The sequence below is a fragment of the Hyperolius riggenbachi genome, chromosome 3 (genome assembly GCF_040937935.1).
Source record: "Hyperolius riggenbachi isolate aHypRig1 chromosome 3, aHypRig1.pri, whole genome shotgun sequence".
Lineage (NCBI taxonomy): Eukaryota > Metazoa > Chordata > Amphibia > Anura > Hyperoliidae > Hyperolius > Hyperolius riggenbachi.
Window position 1 is genome coordinate 511,553,785 of NC_090648.1, and position 21,245 is coordinate 511,575,029.

Consider the following 21,245-nt stretch of genomic DNA (forward strand, 5'->3'; position numbering starts at 1 on the left):
CCAACTTTAAGAGATCCAAAAATAAACAGTCCCGAAAATAGTTTGACAGTGAATGAAAGGCTCTACGTAATTCTCTAACGGCAGCCAAAAGCACAGAGACCCCAACCACCAGGACTTAAGGGAAGCCCATGACTACCTACAGAGGCAATACAAAGACACCCTCAGGTGGAAAAACAAAACAATTTCTCCCACTAACTCCAACAGCTGGAGGACTCCCTCCGGGACAACTCATTCCAGGAGACTTGGAGCCATATCTGCACAAAGCCCAGGAAAAGCCCTCTTCATATCCAAAATGGCCACATCTGGCTCCACTACTTCAGGGACCACTACAAGGACACATCCCAGAAAATGCCCAAACCCTGGAACAGAAAAGAATAGCCACAAAATTGAAGGACATGGAGGAGACAATGAAGGACTTTTAAAACCCTCTGGATATACCAATCACGGTGCAGGAAAAAAGAGAAAGAACAAAGCTGACAAAATCGTAAGAAGAACCTATGATGTCATCAAGAGTTCATATACTGGGAACCAATGCAGTGTGAAAGTGGATAGGAAGAGAAGCGCATTCTTCAAGCAGGGTCGAGGAGTCAGGCAGGGCTGCAGTCTGAGCCCAACGCTCTTTAACATATACATTAACCAACTGGCTGTAGCCCTGGAATCCTCCCCAGCTCCAGGCCTCCCCCTGCATGACCGCGAGGTAAAGTTCCTGCTGTATGCAGATGACCTCCTGCTGCTCTCCCCAACAGAGAGGGGCCTACAGGTCAGGATAGCCTGGCAGTACTGGAGAGTTTCTGCACCACATGGGCACTGCCCATCAACCCAAAGAAGACAAAAGTGTTGGTGTTCCAGAGGAAAAATCTAAATAAAACCCCCACCTCCTCATTTATATTAAATGGCTGCCCACTGGCGACCACTAACAGCTACACCTACCTGGGGCTGGAGATCAACCAATTAGGGAGCTTTAAACCAGCAAGGTCCTGAAGGAAAAAGTCTGCAGAACATTTTATGCCATCAGAAGACAGCTTTACCATCTAAAACCACCAGTGAGAGTGTGGGCAAAGATATTCAACAGCATCATTACCCCAATCCTGCTCTATAGCAGTGAGGTAAGTGGCCTAGTTACCTACCCAGACCAATCAAAATGGGACTCCAGCCCAACAGAAATCTTCCATCTAGAGTTCTGCAAGTATCTCCTCCAAGTCCATCGAAGCACTTCAAACTCAGCTTGCCGGGCAGAGCTAGGCAGGTTCCCACTATGGCTGACTATTCAGCAGAGGGCACTCTCATACTGGGCGCATATACAGAGCAGCAGCCCCAGCACTTACCACCATAAAGCCTCACTGAGCCAGGGGGGCGAGGCCATACCACTATAGCTGACTATCCAGCAGAGGGCGTTCTCATACTGGGCGCATATACAGAGCAGCAGCCCCAGCACTTACCACTATGAAGCCACACTGAACCAGGGAGGTGAGGCCATACCACGCGCTCTCAAGCAAAGCATCAGCAGCCAGCCCAGCCAAGGCCACCAACACAGGCTGACAAAACCCCAAATAAAAGGGATTATAGAAAGCTGCAAGGACCGATATCTAGAGGAATGGAGAAGTGACATAAAGAACTCCCAGAAACTCACTGTCTACCAATCACTACAGAGGGAGTACACAATGGCTCCACATCTGGAGAGGCTACACCACCACAAAGACAGATAGACCCTGAGCCTATACCGCCTGAGTGCCCACAGCCTGGAGATAGAGACAGGGCGCCACAGACAGACATGGAAGCCCCGGGAGGAGAGACTGTGCAGACAATGTGACCAGGCGGTAGAAAAAAAAAACCATCCATTGGTTGAAGAGTGCGCAGGGATTGTTCTTCTGTAATTTGAACAGGGGGTCTTGGAGGATGAGGCCCACTTCCTGCTACATTGCAGCAAATATACACCTTTGAGGACTGCCCACTTCCAGAGACTCTGCGCCCACATCCCAGATTTCACCTCCACAGATGAGGAGAGGAAACTCTACATCCTACTGGGGGAGGAAGAAACAACTGTGCAAATAGCTGCCCGATATGTCACGGCCTGCCACCAACTGAGGAACATGATACCACATGGTCTGTATAACCCCATACTCCCCTCCACATGGACTGTATATCTACACCCCCCTCCCCTACGGACTGTACATCTCAGCCCCCATACCATCCCTTACATCCTCCACACCCCTATGGCCTGTATACCTATATCCTTCCCTTATTCCCCCCCCCCCCCCCCCCCCCATGATAATGTTTTGTTTTGCTTTGGCAATGCTAAATGTATTTGGTCCTACCAATAAAGCTTTTTGGATTTGAATTGAGATTTGGAGATAGGAAGGACAGAGAGAGGAAGATACAGAGAGGAAGAGAGATAGAGAGAGAGAGAGAGAAAGAGGAAGATACAGAGAGGAAGAGAGATAGAGAGAGGGGGAGAGTAAGTAGTGTTGGGCGAACAGTGTTCGCCACTGTTCGGGTTCTGCAGAACATCACCCTGTTCGGGTGATGTTCGAGTTCGGCCGAACACCTGATGGTGTTCGGCCTTTTTAGTTTGGGTTCGCCCGAACTTTTCAATGCCCGCCGAACAGGGCCGAACAGGGCCCCTGTTCGACCGAACAGGGCCCTGTTCGCCCGAACATGCCGCAATACGGCCCCCTATGGGGTCGCAGGCATAAGGGGGGAGCATGCCCCGATCGCGGGGGGGGTCGGAAATTCCCCCCACCCCCTCCGCTAGCGCTCCCCCCTCTGCCCGCTTCCCCATAAAAAAAGTTTAAGGCAAGGTAAATAGTACCTGGTGGCTGGCACTGGCAGTGGAGTGAGGAGGAGGAGGAGTCCGAGTAGCAGAGTGAGGCCGGGCAGCGGGCGGTTCAGCGGTAGTACCCTTGTGGTACTTCCGCCCTTTCTCTGACCTCACGTCCTCTGCATACGAGGGTACGCGTCACGCGTACCCTCGTATGCGTCATCACGTAGAAGACTAGAGGTCAGAGAAAGGGCGGAAGTACCACAAGGGTACTACCGCTGAACCGCCCGCTGCCCGGCCTCAACGCGTCACTCTGCTACTCGGACTCCTCCTCCTCCTCACTCCACTGCCAGTGCCAGCCACCAGGTACTATTTAACTTGCCTGAAACTTTTTTTATGGGGAAGCGGGCAGAGGGTGGAGCGCTAGCGGAGGGGGTGGGGGGGATTTCCGACCCCCCCGCGATCGGGGCATGCTCCCCCCTTATGCCTGCGACCCCAAAATGGGCATGTTCGGGGGTCCCATTGACTTCCATTGAGTTCGGCGTTCGGGCCGAACATGCCGAACATCTGGCCCATGTTCGGCCTGTTCGGCCCGAACCCGAACATCCAGGTGTTCGCCCAACACTAAGAGTAAGAGAGAGGGGAAGAGAGAAGGATGATAGCTGGAGAAAATGACTATTTCTTTGATGCTGCTTTCGGGGAGAGGAAAAAGCGTATTAGGCTTTGTTCTCTTGAAAGGAAGATGCACCATCTAAGGGAAGTCGGGCTTTTGTCTCCAACGAGTCTGTCTTTCTAAGAGAGAGATGGAAAAGGGCACAGTGAGGGGCGGCTTTGAACTACACAATGAGATGCGGTGATATTATTTCACAGCACCGATCGTGGAAAGTACATATTATTTTTATTACTCTACTATCGTTCGTGCATAAAGCAGCAGATGCATATCCCGCGGACCTCTTTTACTACAGAGTATAATCTCAGTACCGTCAACGGTACACGAGCTGTTCGCTCATTCCAAGAAGCTAAACACGCGAATAGAAGACGATATTGTGAGTTGGCATTGAAGAGTTGTGTTTACAATTAGGCGCTTGATGGTCCTTGGCTGATCTAGTGGGGGTAAGCCCATCACCATACATATTATTGGGGGGGGGGGGGGGGGGGGTTATAGGGGTCCAGTCCTGTAAAGATGTTCTTCTCACAAGAGCTATGGGCATTGGGCATGTACCCATGGCATCTACCCAGGACCAAATCAAAAACAAGAAAGCTTTCTAGCTCAAAGCCACCATATTTACTAGACATATTTGACCCTAGGGGGTCTATAGAACTTGAGAGATGGACACTTTGATAAGGGACCGCTAATTCTCCATGATCGTCTCCTGCAATCAGACGGGTTTCTAGGCATTTAAGTGCCTGAGGAACAGGGCTGTTTTTGGGCATAGACAAACCAGGCAGATGCTTGGGATGACAGCTGCTTAAGCAGGGCACCGAGGAGCTATTAGCACACTGTGCTTAAAGGGACACTTAAGTCAAACAAAAAAAAAATGAGTTTTACTCACCTAGGGCTTACAATAGTCCCCTGCAGCTGTCCGGTGTCCTCGCCGTCTCCCTCCGATCCTCCTGGCCCCGCCGGCAGCCACTTCCTGTTTTTCGGTGACAGGAGCTGACAGGCTGGGGACGCGAGTGATTCTTCGCGTTCCCAGACACATTAGCACCCTCTATGCTGCTATATGGTATATGATATATGCTATAGCAGCATAGATGGCGCTATTGTGGCCAGGAACGCGAAGAATCACTCGCGTCCCCAGCCTGTCAGCTCCTGTCACCGAAACAGGAAGTGGCTGCCGGCGGGGCCAGGAGGATCGGAGGGAGACGGCGAGGGCACCGGACAGCTGCAGGGGGCTATTGGAAGCCACAGGTGAGTAAAACTCATTTTTTTTGTTTGACTTAAGTGTCCCTTTAATGCAACTCTTATGTACAACTGCTTGTTCCAGTAAGACATGAATGGATGGTAATTTTAACACCCAAATGGGCCATACTAACTACCATAGCAAAGAACAATGAAGGGGATCTACTGTTCATGAGATAATAAAGCTATAATTGTTTTCATTTGGTCTGTATTGACTGTTGCAATTCTTCTGGGTTTCCATGTTAATATTTCAAATTGTAAAGACCCAGACTAGTTCCCACAAATAGTATAGTTTGATAAAGTGGCTACACACCTGACGACATAACATTTGTAGGAAGGATTCTGTGAGTTTGGGCCAGTGAGGTGTATCTGGCCTGGTAATAATACGTTTACCATCTACAGACTTGTTTTGAGGAACAATGCTATGTACCTAACCTATCAATGTATCATTGCTGTCCACAAAGCCAATTAATGTAGTTTAGTAGTAAGTATAGGGGGAGGGGCAAGGGCAAGTTTCCAGCACCATTTTCCAGGCATTGTTTTTTTCCTGTATGTTTGCCATGTGTTTTTTGATAAATTTGTAATGTATCAGCTGTGTTGAATGGAGCAGAAATGCAATCGCACAAACAAATGCAACAAACAGCTCATTTTCAGTTCAGCAATAGGGATGGTCAGAACTGCCGAATTCCAAATTCCCAAAATTCGAAAATCCATATATACGGGTAGCACAAATTTGCAAAAATATGCTCGGAATAGGTTACAATTTCACTTGGAATGTTTGCATTGTAATTTTTTTTTTTTGTCATTTTTATATTTCTGTACCTCGAACATACTCAGAAAAGTGAATCTAATATTTGTAGTCATTGCTCCGGGGTAAACACAATCCACTTAGCCTAGGGAAACAACATTTAAATCCGGCCACGTTTACCCACGTTGCTTTACCCAATATGTCGCCCATCCTCGTAACCTTGTTTTAAAGCGGATCCGAGATGAAAAACTAATTATAACAAGTAAATTGTCTGTATATCTTATCTAAAGTTTACATAGTTTACACAGCTAATCTAGCTGCAAACAGCTGCAACAGAATATGATTATTTCTTCCTGTGATACAATGACAGCAGCCATGTTCTGTTTGTAAACATTACACACAGACAAGCTGATAGCATCTCCAGCCCTCAGCCTGTGAAAACCTAATCCCCCATCCTTCCTCCTCCCCTCTGCCTCTGAAATCTCTGACTAGTAACACCTCCCCCTCTTCCTGCCCAGACTGAGCTCCCAAAAGCACTTGCTACTGTCTGAAAATGCCAAGGCTCTCTGAAAAGCTGTGGGCGAGGCTTGTTAAGTTTTTATAGGGAATTGGAGGATTAAAACAAAAACAAAAAAAGTATTTGGCTTGAGGAATGCCCTATAAACTATATGAAAGGAGGAACACCATTATGCAATGAGTAAAAGTTGATCTCAGATCCACTTCAAGTTGCTCAGGGTGCCTACAGGACCTACGTGTATATGGGTCGCCCTGTGACAACAGTCATAAAAAATATAAATGCCTTACCGTCCGTAATCACCTGAAAACCGATGTTTTTATTTTTTTTTCCCCCTTAAACATTTCTAAGGCTTAATGCCGGGAACTAGTTTCCCACGAAACAGGAAGGTTTTTAATTGAATGTGACAAGAGGCCCCGGGGCTTCTCAGTAGATGTGTATTTAATTGGTTATCTAAACATTGGGATAGCTCAGCATCTCGCCGCTCTACCTACGTACTCCGGAGCTGCAGGAGAAGGCCGCTCTCTTTATGCCAACCTGTCATTGATCTGCCGAGGTTGGAGGTTTGGGGTGGATAAGAGGAGGCGTGAATAGCACAGAACACAATTTGCAATGTGGGCAGACCTGGCAGTGGTGATTTGCATTCGATTAGTCTTTAAGCAGCGGGGCACGAGGGCAGAGCAGCTTAGAACAAAGATGATCAAAGACCTGTGAAGTGCAAACAGCTATGAATAAAACGCCAGATTCCGACACAGTCTTAATGATAGTCTCCCTCAATGTCACCGTGGAGAAGGGGGGATTACTTGTGCCGTAGAACTGTTGTTTTAGGAGGGCGGAAGGATGGTTGGAGATGATCCTGAATGACCGACGGAGAGGAGCTTAAAACACCACATCAAAAGGCGTCAAGCTGCGTGAAAAAGAAAAATCAAACCCCAAACCGCTTTCGCAAAATTGCCGTCCTTTCAGTCCTCCTGTTCGGCTTTGATAACCATCCAAGTTAGGAGTTGATGTTTCTCCTCTTAGGGTGGGTGGCGGAATGCGGAAGTATCATTAGAATATACCGCGTCACCTACTTAATGGGACTAAGAAACTTTGTTGCGGTCTTTGTATATCTAAAAGTGTAACTGTCGGGTATAAAATAAAAAATCAATTGTTTATTTTTATCTGGTAAACAAATAATAAGGATGCTAACCAGGCAATCCAAACATTAAAATCACTATTCCTTTGCTTGTTGATAAATGATCATTCCCCAGTTTACCTGACTCTTATTTGGTACATTGCCACACAAAGATCGTTGCAGGGCATGCTGAGTTGTCTTTTTTTTTTTTGCTTCTCTACTTTCTCCTCAGACTTAACTAATGCTTCCTGATTGGCTGAAGCCTCTTTCCCTCCAGTTTTCCCCTCCCACACCTCTGTTCCTCTCTGATTGGCCAAATTTCTCATGCTGAGACAATGCACTTTCTATTGCAGAGCTGGGTGGGAGTGCCTGAAGACTGGGAGGAGGGCGGGCAATGCATACATAATCAGGCAGAGGAGAGTAAGGGAGGAAATCACATCAGGATTGGCTTCAAGATAGACACAGTAAACATGGGAAATGCTAAGAAGGATTGTCTTTTTTTTTTTTACTATAGAGCAATCATTAAAATCAAAACATGGATAGCACAATACATGTGCTATGTAAGTAGAGCAAGTATGTATCTACTTATATATGTAGTTATGCCCCTGATGGGCTGCATCATGCTTGTTTCATCTGTGTGATATTCAGATGCTACTGACTGCCAGGTAACTGGTATTATTCAAAGGAAATAAATATGGCAGCCTCCATATCCCTCTCACTACAGTTGTCCTTTAAACAAAACACATCATGAATGGTATGTAGCCTATTTTTGCTGTTGTGTGAGCTACTTGGAGGTACCAAAGCCAAGTTGTTTATCGCTCGGGCGCCGCTCGTGATATTTGATGCATGCGCGGTTCATATGTGAGTTTCCTGGTCCCCGAGCACGGCCGGGCAACATCTGTGCGTTAGTCATAGGTTAGAAGAAGCTCGGATTAGTGCAGTGACCAGGAGGTCAGTGATGAGTGTTGGGATCACAGAACTCTCTGATGTGTGAATCAAAGTCCAGAAAAAATAGCAGAATGAACGAGGTTTCTTTCCCTAGCGTGATTCATATCGGTAAGCACAGACGTGGCGGGGAAACGCAGCAAAAATACGGAATCATTTCTGAATGAAAACTGCTCAAACCAATGCTTGTTTGTCTTTATTTTATATCTTTTATTTTAGTTTTAGTGTTCAAAAGAGGAACTTAAATGCTAAATTGAGTTTCATCCCAATCAGTAGCTGATACCCCCTTTTCACAAGAAAACTTTACCTTTTCTAGAATAGATCATCAGACTGGGACGTCTGTATGGCGGATATTATGGTGAAACCACTCCCCTAGTGTGATGTCATGACCATGGTCATGACAGTTTCCTGTCTGTGAACCTTGTTGCATTGTGGGGAGATAATGGTCGTTGCCAACTGCAAGTATTATCTCCTTCTGCATATATACATATATATTTTTAGTTGGTGTGTTTATAGATAAGGGCAGTTGGTGGCTTTTTTTTTCCCATGCCTGCCAGCAGTAAAGATGCGGACCTGCTGGTTCACAGAGGATCAAACAACATCAACAATTTACTCGGCGAGTATCAATCATTTCTTCATCTACAATAATGCAATGCACATGGTCTTACATTGTTGGTTGGGGCAGGGGTCGCCGCAGGACGGCGGCGAGGGACGCATCCATGCTTATGGGCTACATGGCCGCTGTCATTGTATCACAGGTATAAATAATCATATACGGTTGAAGCTGTTTGCAGCTAGATATGCTGTGTAAACGATCTAAACTTTAGATTTAGATATACAGACAAGTTACTTGTTATAGTTAGTTTTTCATCTCGGATCCGCTTTAACCACTTAGCGACCGCCTAACGCCGATAGGCAGCGGCTGGTCGTAAGTGGAATTACATTCCATGTCAGTTCACGGAGGGTGTCTCTGTGAACAGCCTGCGAGCCTCCGATCGCAGCTCGCAGGCTAATTGTAAACACGCGGGAAGAAATCCCCACTGTTTACATCATACGGCGCTGCGCAGCAGCAGCGCCGTAAAGGAGATCGGCCATCCCCGGCCTCTGATTGGCTGGGGATCGCTGGCATCTGATAGGCTGAAGCCTATCAGAGGCGGCGCAGGACGGATCGCCGTCCTGTGCCGCCCACAGCAAGGAGGGGAGGAAGGGAAATGGAGCGAGGCAGAATATCGCTACGTAGGGGGGCTTTGAGGAGACCCCTCCCCCCCCGCTCGGCCACACGGAGCAGTGGCGATCTGACCCCCCCAGCAGGTCATCCCCCTAGTGGGGAAAAAAGGGGGGGAAGTCTGGTCGCCTTGCCTCACTGCTGATCTGTGCTGTGGGCTGGAGAGCCCACGCAGCACCGATCAGCAAAAATCAGCCCGGTCCTTAAGTGGTTAAGAAGTGAGAAACAGAGCAGAGGCAGAGCAAAGTGGTTATAAAGGTAAGAAATCTGAGACAGAGTGCTATAATCCTTATCTAAGATGTCTGCCTGGATCAGATTGCATCTCCTTTCACAGTGGGTGTGGGCTGAAAGCAGAACCTGGGGGTGGAGTCATGACATCAATCCCCCAGCATCCTTTGCACCCATGGCTAGGAAAGAAAAAAAAATGTCAGGGTCCGATTTCAGACAGGGGGCGGGAATTTCAAGCCCATATGTAGAATATGGACCCTGGGGGTGAGAAAATCCTACTTTATTATGTGTGATTAATAGATCTTGCCAACTTATTCGGTTTTAAGCAAACTGTAAATTATATTTTAGGTACTCTTTAAAGGGAATCTGAAGTGAAAATAAAAATAATAATAAAAAATAAAAAAAATGAGATAATGAACTGTATGTGTAGTACAGCTAAGAAATAGAACATTAGTAACAAATAAAGAGTCTCATATTGTTTTCCAGTACAGGAAGAGTTAAGAGACTTCACTTTTATCTATGCAAAAGAGCTTCTCTGATCTCTCAAACCTAACTTGGGTCGGTTACAGTGCGTTTTCTGAAGCACTTATCTCAACCTTCCTCTCACTGTTTCTTGTTTGTTTAAAGTGCACTTAAACTGAGAGGGATATGGATGTTTCATTTTAAACAATACCAGTTACCTGGCAATCCTACTGATCTCTTTGGCTACAGTAGTGGCTGAATCACACACCTGAAACAAGCATGCAGCTAATCCAGTCTGACATCAGTGAGAGCACCTGATCTGCATGCTTGTTGAGGGGCTGTGGCTGAAAGTATTAGAGACACAGGATCAGCAGAAGAGCCAGGCACCTGGTATTATTCTAAAAGGAAAAATTCAACTCCTTCTCAGTTTAGGTTCCCTTTAAGGTTTTACTGCCAGGAAGTTCAGAGGGTCATTAGCTCTGCTCTCTTCCATTGTTTAAAATACAGAGTGTAATTTGTAAACTGCACATATTACATAATGATGCAATGTTATAAAAAAAAAAAAAAAAAGCTATATACCGGTAACTGAAAATAAAATTTTAAGACTCTTTTCTTTGCCACGAATGTTCTATTGATTATCCGTAATACACATACTGTTCATTACATCATACGTTTTTTGTCGCTTCAGTGTCACTTTAAAGAGAACCAGAGATGAAGCACCCTCATGTATTTTACCCTGTATATCAGTGGGAACATGACAGTAAACACCTACTCTGCTCTCTGTTTCATTTTTCACTGCTCAGTCTTCTTGTTAACACCTCTGATAAAATCCCCCACTAATCATTCAGTCTGGCTTTGTTTAGGAATCTTTATAGCTCAGTCTGTCTTCTGTGATGTATTTTCAAGCCCAAGCCTGCCCCCTTCTGGCTCTGCATTCCTGCTATGTGGATACATAGCAGGAAACAGAGACACAAGGGGGCAGGCTTGGGCTTGAAAAGACATCAAAGAAGACAAACTCCGCTATAATCATTCCGGGGCAAAGCCAGACTGAATGCTCAGTCAGGGATTTTATCAGAGCTGATAAGAAGCAGGCTGAGCAGTGAAAAATGAAACAGAGAGCAGAGTAGGTGTTTACTGTCATGTTCCCACTGATATACAGGGTAAAATACATGAGGGTGCTTCATCTCTGGTTCTCTTTAAGTGATATGTGTTAATTCCACTTTTCAGGAATCAAACTGACCCTTAGACTGTGTATATATATTTTTTTAATTATTATTATTATTAATATTATTATTATATTTTTTTTAAAGCTACACACTAGTGCCACATCTGTTTTGTCATGATCTCACCTGATCCTCACTCCCACTGCTGTTCTGTCACTTCCGGAAGGTATTCGTATCTGGCATTGGCAACGTACTCCTTTGCACAGGAGTCGCTGCACACACTCGCCTAGTAATGAGTCGGGTGCTCGTGACCACGTGTTTGTCCTTCGCTCTTCACCGCCGCAGATGACAGATGTGGCTTTATTGCTCCTAACGGAGCCAATCCAGGAATGACAGGAAATGCTTTTGATTGCTGCTGAGGGGGTGTGGCCTTCTCTGATTGGTGAGCGCTCAGTATTTATACCTTGCTCTGAGTCTGTGCACTTGCCTGATAGCGTTAGTTCCTGCTGGGTGTGCTATCTTGCTGGATTTCAGCTGTGACCCTATTGCTGGATTTGACTACTTTATTGGATTGCTGCCTGGATCAACCTTTTGTCTGGAATTAGATACTCTTTTGCCTTCTCTTTACTTAGTGAAAAATGGGTGCAGGATAAAGACAAAATCATAGTTTTCCGGCAATGATAAGGAAAATATCAGTTTGCAAGTAAATAAAGGTTACAATTATAAATTGTTTCTTAAGTCATTTTTAATGATTTTAAGTATTGCAAAGCCAAATATTTAGTTTTCTTTTTCATTTCTTCATCTTTATCTGAAATAGAATAATAAATATATTAAAATGACAGTAAAAAAAGGCTGCTGGATGAAACTAAAATTGCAAAATATAGAATATAACAATGAAAATTAAAATATATTTATAGTCGTTGTAAGCATAGTAAAACATTGGTAAATGTTACGGATAGTTACTACTACTAAACCTAACCCTACTCTCACACAGAACCCTCCCTCTACCTATCCCTAACCCTTAGACCCTCCCTAGTGGTGTCCAAACCTAAGAACCCTTACTGGTGGTGCCTAACCCTAATACTCTCCTGGTGGTGCCTAACCCTTAGACACCCTGGTGGTGCATAACCGTAAGACACCCCCCTGGTGGTGCCTACAATTTAAAATCCCCTGGTGGTGTCTAACCCTAAGACCCCTCCCCCTCCCTGGTGCCTAACCCTAAAACCCCCTTTCTCTGCATCAAACAATGTAAATATAAAAAGTGGTATATTTATAAGAAAATGCATTTCAAAATAATAATTAAAAAATTATAATTTTCAAAACAAATTTCAAAATGTTAAAACAGTAAAATAATAATTTATAAAACTTTAATTCTGAAAATGAATTTCAAAAACGGTTAAAACGCAAAAAAATATTTACAGTGGTAATGACCTATAACATTGGGAAATGTTACCGATATTGTACTACAACTAACCCTACTAACCCTAGTCTCACAGAACCACCCCCCCCCCCTCTGATGCCTAACCCTATAACCCCCTTCCTGACACCTAACCTAAAACGGCAGGCATCAAAAAATAAAAAAATTGTTAAATACAAAAGACAAAAACATTTCAATACCTATAACTTTCTAATGAAATTTGACACTGATCATTTTCAAAAAAGAAACATTGTTAAATAAAAAAGACCAAAAACTTCAACTATAACGTTCTAGTTTTCAAAACGATGAAAACTTCAAAAACTATAACATTCTAATTTTCTCAAAATGAAAATAACCAAAATAATATTTATCATGGCGCCCAAATTTGTGTTTTCGGCGCCCAATTGCCAATATTTGCATTAGCGTCTATGGCGGCGCCCTAATCGTCCAATAGCCGTAGGCACCCAAATTTCCTGCTTCCAAAATATGTACTCTGAAATATATAACATATATGGTATATTTGCATATAATATTTAAAGAGAAAACAATGCTCTTGCTTTGGCATGCATTCGGCAGTTGCAAACAGTCAGCGCTGTCAGCGTTATTCTGGAGACAAATGAGGACCATTACGGGCTGGTCAATAGGGACAAAAACATTACTTCTGAAGTGCCGTGCTATGAGTCATTTATATATATTTTAAACCCATCAGAAGTCACAGAGATAGATGGAGAAGCAATGAAAAAAAGCTAAAATATGGATTAATTGTTCTTGTGATGGAGTTGAATCTTCCTTATTTTATCTACAGCAAAGAATTTCTCTTTGAGTCGGTAAAAAAGAAAAATAATAAAAAAAAAAATATCCATGTATAATCTTTGTAGTCCAATAACGGTTAGAATGATCTCAATATGAAAGGACCAAAAAATAAATAAATATTAATTTGCATGTATTGTGAGTGCATTCATGTATGTGTATATATTGCATGTGCATGCATGTGTGTATATGCATGTGTGACGTTTGTGTGCATGCCTGCACACACGCAAATGTTCACTCACCATACATATATACACACACATGTATGCACACGCATTTCACATAAACACCAGTGCTGGTCGTAATGGAAAAATCTACGCTTACGGATCATTACGCGTAATTTTACGCTATTACGCATTACGCAATTACGGTTACGGCGTAGGAAATTATCTACGGTACATCACTGTAATTACGCGTAAACTTACGCAGTTACGCGTAAGGATACCGTAATGTAGGTGCTTACACTATGATGTTACGCGTAGTGCCGTAATACCCATTAATGCGTATTTTTTGACGCATACGGACGATATGTACGCAATAGCCGTCAATGTGACAGTTATTGCGTACATATCATTCGTATGCGTCAAAACGTACGCTTATACTGAAGGGCGGGAGAAGATACTATTGGTTGCTTAGGATGTTGACTGATTGGCTACTCTTAGAAAAGGGGAGTTTTTACGTTAGTAATTACGCGTAAAATTACGCGTAAGTGTCCGTAAAATTATGCATGCCTAGCAATTACGGTAGACAGTGTAATTACGAAACCACTTTACTGCTTACGCGTAAATAATTACGCGTAAGACCGTAAGTTACGCGTAGCGCTTGCGCGTAAATTTACATTGAGTTACGATGCGTAATTACGCTCGTGCGTAATTTCGGCCCAGCACTGATAACCACACACCAACACACAATACATATACACACATGCATGCTTAAGGGGCTCCGGGGCCCTGGGGCAAATTGAATGGGGGGCCCCCTGCCCGAATACCCCCTCCCAGCGATCACCTCTGCTCCCCGGGACCCTTGCTAACAAGCTGCAGGAGCAATTACTCACCTCTTCCAGTGAACGGCACAGTCCAGGCACTCTTGCCATGTTGTCCTCCTGTTCTATGATCCGGCATGCGTTATTTGTAAACAAGCGCCGGGTCATAGAGGAGGTGGAGGACAACATGGTAAGAGTGCCCGGACTGTGCTGTCCGCCGGAAGAGGTGAGTAATTGCTGCTGCAGCTTGTTAGCAAGGGCCCCGGGGAGCAGAGGGAGCAGGCAGCATTTAGCAGGGTCGGTGGCGCGGGGCCTCTGCAGAGGTCGGGGGCCCTGGGGCAATCACCCCCTTTGCCTCTATGGGAGCACCGGCCCTGACTATATACCATATACACAAGTGCAAGCACATACAATACACACACATATTTGGAGGGAGCAAATTTGGGTGCTGGAGGCACTGTAGAAGTCTGGGTGTTCCACAGATGCCCATGTTATTTTGGCAATTGAGGTGTCGGGGCTGTCTGCCATGCAAACTGTGGCTATAAATAGTAGGCGCTTTGTGGCTGCCAATATTTCCCTAAATTGCCGATAATAACAATATGGATGCCAACCGGTCACCGAAATGTCTGTAGGGGAATATTTTTGTGTACAGTTCCTAAGGTGGCATGATTATCGGTGGGTTTAAGGCGGGGTAGGGGGAATGATTGGGGTTAGGGCCAGGCATCATTAGGGGTTTGGTAAATTAGGGTTAGGCATCGGTGGTTAGCGCTTGGTGTTGGTGGGGGATCGGTTAGGGTTAAGCATTGGTGGGGGGATAGGTTAGGGATAGGCATCGAAGGGGAAGGTGATTAGGGTTAGGCATCGGTAGAAGGAGGTCTTGTTTGAGAATAGGGTTAGGTTTTAGCGATAGTAAAATGTGTAAAATTTACATATATTTTTCTATCGGGATTACCACTTATTTTATATGATGTTCTACTGGTGGTTATTTCCAGTGCCCAGATTTCTTTGGTGCCAGTTTTGCATATTTATCCCGGAAATAAAAGTAAGGCAATTTGAAAAGGCTTTTAATAAGCTCTGGGAAGATGTTTAATTTAGCAAATTAAAATACCCTTCAGGTCCCCTCTAAAGCACTAAACCTGATCTCCTGTTTATAAAGTGCATCTGCTGTTATCGTTCTTCTAATGATCGTTTTCCTCTTTCAGTTTGTTCACAGTTTGCCAAGGGAGTGTACGCCATATTCGGGTTCTACGACCGGAAGACGGTCAACATGCTGACCTCGTTCTGCGGTGCTCTCCACGTTTGTTTCATCACCCCCAGCTTCCCCGTAGCCACCTCCAATCAGTTTGTCCTACAGCTCAGACCGGAACTTCAGGACGCCCTCATCAGTGTAATAGAGTTCTACAAGTGGAGAAAGTTTGTGTACATTTACGATGCAGACCGAGGTAAGGTAGACTCCATGTTGTGTTTATGGGTTTTTGCCTGAAATCACATGTATATGTTGACTATAATAAAGCTGAGACTTAAAGGGATACTGTAGGGGGGGTCGGGGGAAAATGAGTTGAAGTTACACGGGGCTTCTAATGTTCCCCCGCAGACATCCTGTATTGGCGCAGCCACTCACCGATGCTCTGGCCCTGCCTCTGGTTCACTTCTGGAATTTCAGACTTTAAAGTCTGAAAACCACTGCGCCTGCGTTGCCGTGTCCTCGATCCCGCTTATGTCATCAAGAGCGCACAGCACAGGCCCAGTATGGTCTGTGTCTGCGCAGAACACTCCTGGTGACATCAGCGGAAGCGAGGACACGGGCGTGCAGGCGCAGTGGTTTTCTGACTTTAAAGTCAGAAATTCCAGAAGCGAACTGGAGGCGGGGCCAGAGCATCGGTGAGCGGCTGCGCGGGCACAGGATGTCTGCGGGGGACCATTAGAAGCTCTGGGTAAGTTCAGCTCATTTTCCCCCGACCCCCCCTACAGTATCCCTTTAAATAATACCTCTGGCCAAAAAAAAGTTTGAATGGCAATAATAACATAAATGTAGTCTATGCACTGTGTACAGTTAAATGAATATAAACATATATATAATATAAATAATAAAATATAAGGAGGCTCCCTATGCTAGATGATATTTTCTATTTGGCACTTTTACTGGCCTGATGAAGCGGGCCGAGACCCGCGAAACGCGTTGCCTGTGCTAATAAAAATCCCTTGTATTAACTACAGAGGTTTCGTCATTGAGGTAAGCTACCTCATATCACTTTTCGATTTTAAGCTGATTTTAGATGCTTTTATTACACCAGGGTGCCTCTTTCCCTTTTACGTGAAATGAATATAAAGTTTACATCTGGTACATCTTAGTGGATAGAACAGACTCACATTTATATCTGTAGTAGAACCTCCATCTTTCTCCTCATGCTGATGACTTTCAAGTAAACACTCAGCATTGTGTCCTGTCCTCCATCTTGGTGTCCTCTCCTGCCCCTCCCTCTCTTCTGCTTGCCTAGATCAAATTACATCTCTTTTCCCAGTGTGTAGGAGAGAGGAGAGACAGCAGAGCAGCTGCAGCCTGTCTTATCATGTCTGTTTGCTATAAATCTTATGTCAGATGTCTTGTCTACCTGCCTGGATTAGATCACATCTTTTTTCACAGTGGTTGTGGGCTGGGAGCAGGACATGGGATGTGACATTATGACATAAGCCCCCCCCCCCCCCCCCCACACACCCTGCATCATTTGCACCTACGGCATGAAAAGGAAAACACAATGCCTGGGCCCAATTTCACACTGGGGGCTAGGATTTCAAGACCATGGGCTGGATTCACAAAGCCGTGCTAACTCATAGCATGGTCGCGCTAGCATGTTGCGCGTAATGGTTTTTGCGCGCAAACTTGAATTTTTGTGCTTTAACGCAAATTTCCGTTAGCGTTTGCGCATGAAAACCGTTGTGCAAAACGCTAGCGTGACCGTGCTATGAGTTAGCACGGCTTTGTGAATCCAGCCCCATATGTGGAATATGGACCCTGGGGGTGAGAAAATCACACTTTATTATGTGTGATTTAATATATCTTGGCAACTTATTAGGTTTGAAGAAAACTGTAATTTATAATGTATGTATAGATTTTAGATTTATACTTACCTGGGGCTTCCTACAGCCCCCTGTAGACCGTCTGCTTAACTGCTCAATTACGCTCAATTGCACTCCATTGCACATGTGCAGCAATGACGGCACGTGCCCCCGATTGGGCTCTCGTGGCCAGGTGTGCTCTGAGCATGCACAGTTTTCTAAGACTGTAAATGCACTTGTGCAGGTGATCAGGGGATGCGCACGGCCAGGACTGCACATGCGCAGTGGAACACTGGATCATAGACTCCACTGCGGGAGAACAGAGCGACCCGGGAGGACAGCAAGAGAGCCTATAGACTACAGGGGCCTGGTGGAAGCCTAGGTAAGTATAAATCTATACCATTTGTTTATCTCAGGTTTTCTTTAAATGGAACCAGAGACGCACCCTCATGTATTTTACCATATATATCAGTGGGGACATTAGAGAAAACACCTACCCTGCTCTCTGTTTCATTCTGCACTGCTCAGCCTGCTTCTAATCAGCCCTGATAAAATCCCCGACTGAGCATTCAGTCTGGCTTTGTTCAGGAATATTTATACCTCCGTCTGTCTTCTGTGATGTCTTTTCAAACCCAAGCCTGCCCCCTGCTGGCTCTGCTCAGGAATCGCTGAGTCATTATAGCAAACCTAGACTGAATGCTCAGTCGGGGATTTTATCAGGTCTGATAAGAAACAAGCTGTGCAGTGCAGAATAAAACAGAAAGCAAGGTAAGTGTTTTCTCTAATGTTCCCACTGATCTATATGGTAAAGTACATGAGGGTGCTTCATCTCTGGTTCACTTTATTGCTGAGCTCACCCCCTTTTTTTTATTGCACTGAGAATGCATTTTTATTGCAGTGCAGCATAAGACTGAATAGTAGACATGCACATGGCATGCAAGTCCCGTTGGGACTCATGGGGGCGCAAGAGAGTCCTGTTTGTGCCAGATAGCAGCCAGTGACGCTGAGGTGGTAAAGATGTTTATTTTACAGTCGTATTGAAAGACAGGGAAAATGTGACCCATGATTTACAACTGTAAGGTGTGTCCGCTGTGGGCTTTGTCATATTGCATCTGTGAGGTCTTCCTCTGTCTACATCAGAGGCATAGCTATAGGAGAACAGTCTAGTGACTACAGGAGGGCCCAGAGCTTTTGGGGTAACTTTCTCTCCTTCTGATACATCTGGCTCCATCTTCTATATCAGCTGGCTACACTTGGTATGGGAGTGATGGTCTTGATGGCCACTTGTTTTTTACCCTTGCACAGGGCCAGATTTACCATAAGCCACTGTAGGCTCATGTCTACCGGCGGCTTATGTGGGAGAGGCGGCTTCCCTCCCTGAATGACTCATGACATTCTAAGTGACGTGAGGCAGGGACTAGAACAGGCCTGAGCAAACTTGGCCCTCCAGCTGTTAAAGAGAAACTCCGACCAAGAATTGAACTTTATCCTAATCAGTAGCTGATACCCCCTTTTACATGAGAAATCAATTCCTTTTCACAAACAGACCATCAGGGGGCGCTGTATGGTTGTTATTGTGGTGAAACCCCTCCCACTAAGAAATTCTGAGTACGTACTCTTGGCAGTTTCCTGGCTGTGAACCCTGTTGCATTGTGGGAAATAGCGGTTTACAGCTGTTTCTTACTGTCAAAACAGCAAGCAGCAGCTACATCACCTGCCAGCAGTACAAATGTGATAAATGTCAAAATATAAATCAGGGAATTAAAACATTTTACAATGGGCAAACACTGACTAAATCATTTATACATAATTAATATTATTGTAAAAATGAAGCACTTTTTTATTACATTATTTTCACTGGAGTTCCTCTTTAAGGAACTACAAGTCCCACAATGCATTTGCCTTTATGAGTCATGACTGTGGCTGTCAGACTCCTGCAATGCCTTGTTGGACTTGTAGTTCCTCAACAGCTGGAGGGACAAGTTTGCCCAGGCCTGGAGTAGAGTGAAACATTCTAAGGCAAGGGCCGTTAATTACATGATACAGGGATTAGAGTTCAGAATATATTTACTTGGGGGTGTGTCCTGTGTTAAGGGGCATGGCTTATGGTGCCTACAGGCTTCAGAGTTGTAAATATGTCCCTGGCCTTGTAAGATAGGACCCCGGCAATGAGGGTCACGAAGGGAAGACAAGGGATGGATTATGATTAGGGGCCCCATTAAAGGTTTGCCGGTGGGCCCCATAATTTGTAGTAACGTCTGGTGGTCTTGGCGTTACCACAGTACCTGTGTCCTCCTGTGGACTCATGTAACCATGTGCCAAAAGCGGTAATACCTTGTTCTATATTTTATTGGCCATTACATAGACTTTGTCCTTTCATGTAGCAGCCATGGGGATTCATCGTAGTTGTTTGAAATTCGCAAACCAACAATCACAAGGCATGGGCTCTCCATTGCTCTCCAACCTTAGTCAATCAAGAGTCTTTATCTCTTCACAACCATAACCTCAAATCTCAGACTATCTAAGCGATCCAGGACATAGACGAGACTGACTGGCTGCCTAATCCATTCTGTTACAGGGTTGTCTGTGCTCCAGAAGGTCCTGGACATGGCAGCAGAGAAGAACTGGCAAGTTACGGCTGTCAACATTCTCACCACCACGGAGGAGGACTACCGCCTTCTCTTTCAGGACTTAGACAAGAGTAAAGACCGCCAGGTGGTAATAGACTGTGAGTCGGAGAGACTGAATGCCATCCTCACCCAGGTAGTGTTGCTGTGTTCCGCAAATCCAACTTTAAATCTTGTTTCCATCAACCTTTGATGTTTGACCTGAGACCATTTTAGGGTGCAACGTCAAGATATCATGATTCATCAATCTCAGTTCTCAGGTGGTGATTGTGGGGTCAGTCATATGATTATTATTAGAACAGAGACAGGGGGACACTGAGAGCCCAATATGGTGTAGTATGTATTGGAAGAGTGAGAAAATTGAAATAAGTAAATGGATACTCACAAACCAGGGTTACCAATAGGCAACCACTGTAGAACCAGGTGGGGAGAACAAGCCTGTCCCCACTCAGGATTAAGAAGTCGCTCTCTGTAGATAGGAAGAAATACGAGGATTTCCGCCCTTCCACCTAGGGTGGATCGATGCAGGATGAAGTAGTCAGAGGCGCCAAAAGTATAAAAAAAGAGGCGCTCTTCCCAGACCTAGATGACATTTGCTGTATACTCCTCCTCTCACTGCCTGATGAAGCGGGGTCACGCCCGTGAAACGCGTTGCAATATCTCGTGGAGTGTATCAATAATAAAAGTAATTGTGTTATAACTACACACATTCGTTTATCATATCCTTTGGAATGGTTTAGGGTCCACCTCCCACCGTTTCCATATTTGTAAAAATTTTATCTTTTTTTATACTTTTGGCGCCTCTGACTACTTCATATGATTATTATTATTATTATTATTATTTATTTTTATATATATATGGCGCCAACATCTTCTGAAGCCCAGTACATAGTACAAAACAAGTATTGGGGAACATTAGAAACTCAAATCAAATCAAGACATCCAGCAATATAAATACCTACATAGTTGATATGTGGTTTGGGACATCACCAATACTGGTACATTATCGTATGATAACTTACAGCAGAATAAGAAATACTAGAAGGAGGTTCCTGTCCTTGTGAGCTCACAATCTAGATAGCAGTGGGGTGGAGACATTAGAGAAATAGACAGAGGGGTTACTGGCATTAATCCTCCAATGCAGCTTACTCTACAGCAAAGTATAGGCTTGTCTGAAAACAAGGTGTGTTGTAAGAGTACGTTTGAAGATTTCCAGGCTTGGAGCATCATGGACAGGTTGTGGGAGAGAATTCCAAAGGAGAGGTGATGCTCGTGAGAAGTTCTGGATG

General features: G+C 44.8%; 1 protein-coding gene across 4 annotated transcripts in view; it reads left to right on the plus strand.

The window, feature by feature from the left end:
• GRIA1 (glutamate ionotropic receptor AMPA type subunit 1) overlaps positions 1–21,245 on the plus strand; it is a 468,260-nt gene that overhangs the window by 308,894 nt on the left and 138,121 nt on the right. For 2 of the 4 annotated variants that reach the window (XM_068278380.1, XM_068278381.1), the window contains exons 3-4: positions 15,475–15,714; positions 19,908–20,095. In XM_068278380.1, coding sequence (XP_068134481.1) covers positions 15,475–15,714; positions 19,908–20,095 — 428 coding nt within the window. The remainder of the gene's footprint in view (positions 1–15,474; positions 15,715–19,907; positions 20,096–21,245) is intronic. The other 2 variants (XM_068278382.1, XM_068278383.1) reach the window with 1 other exon arrangement.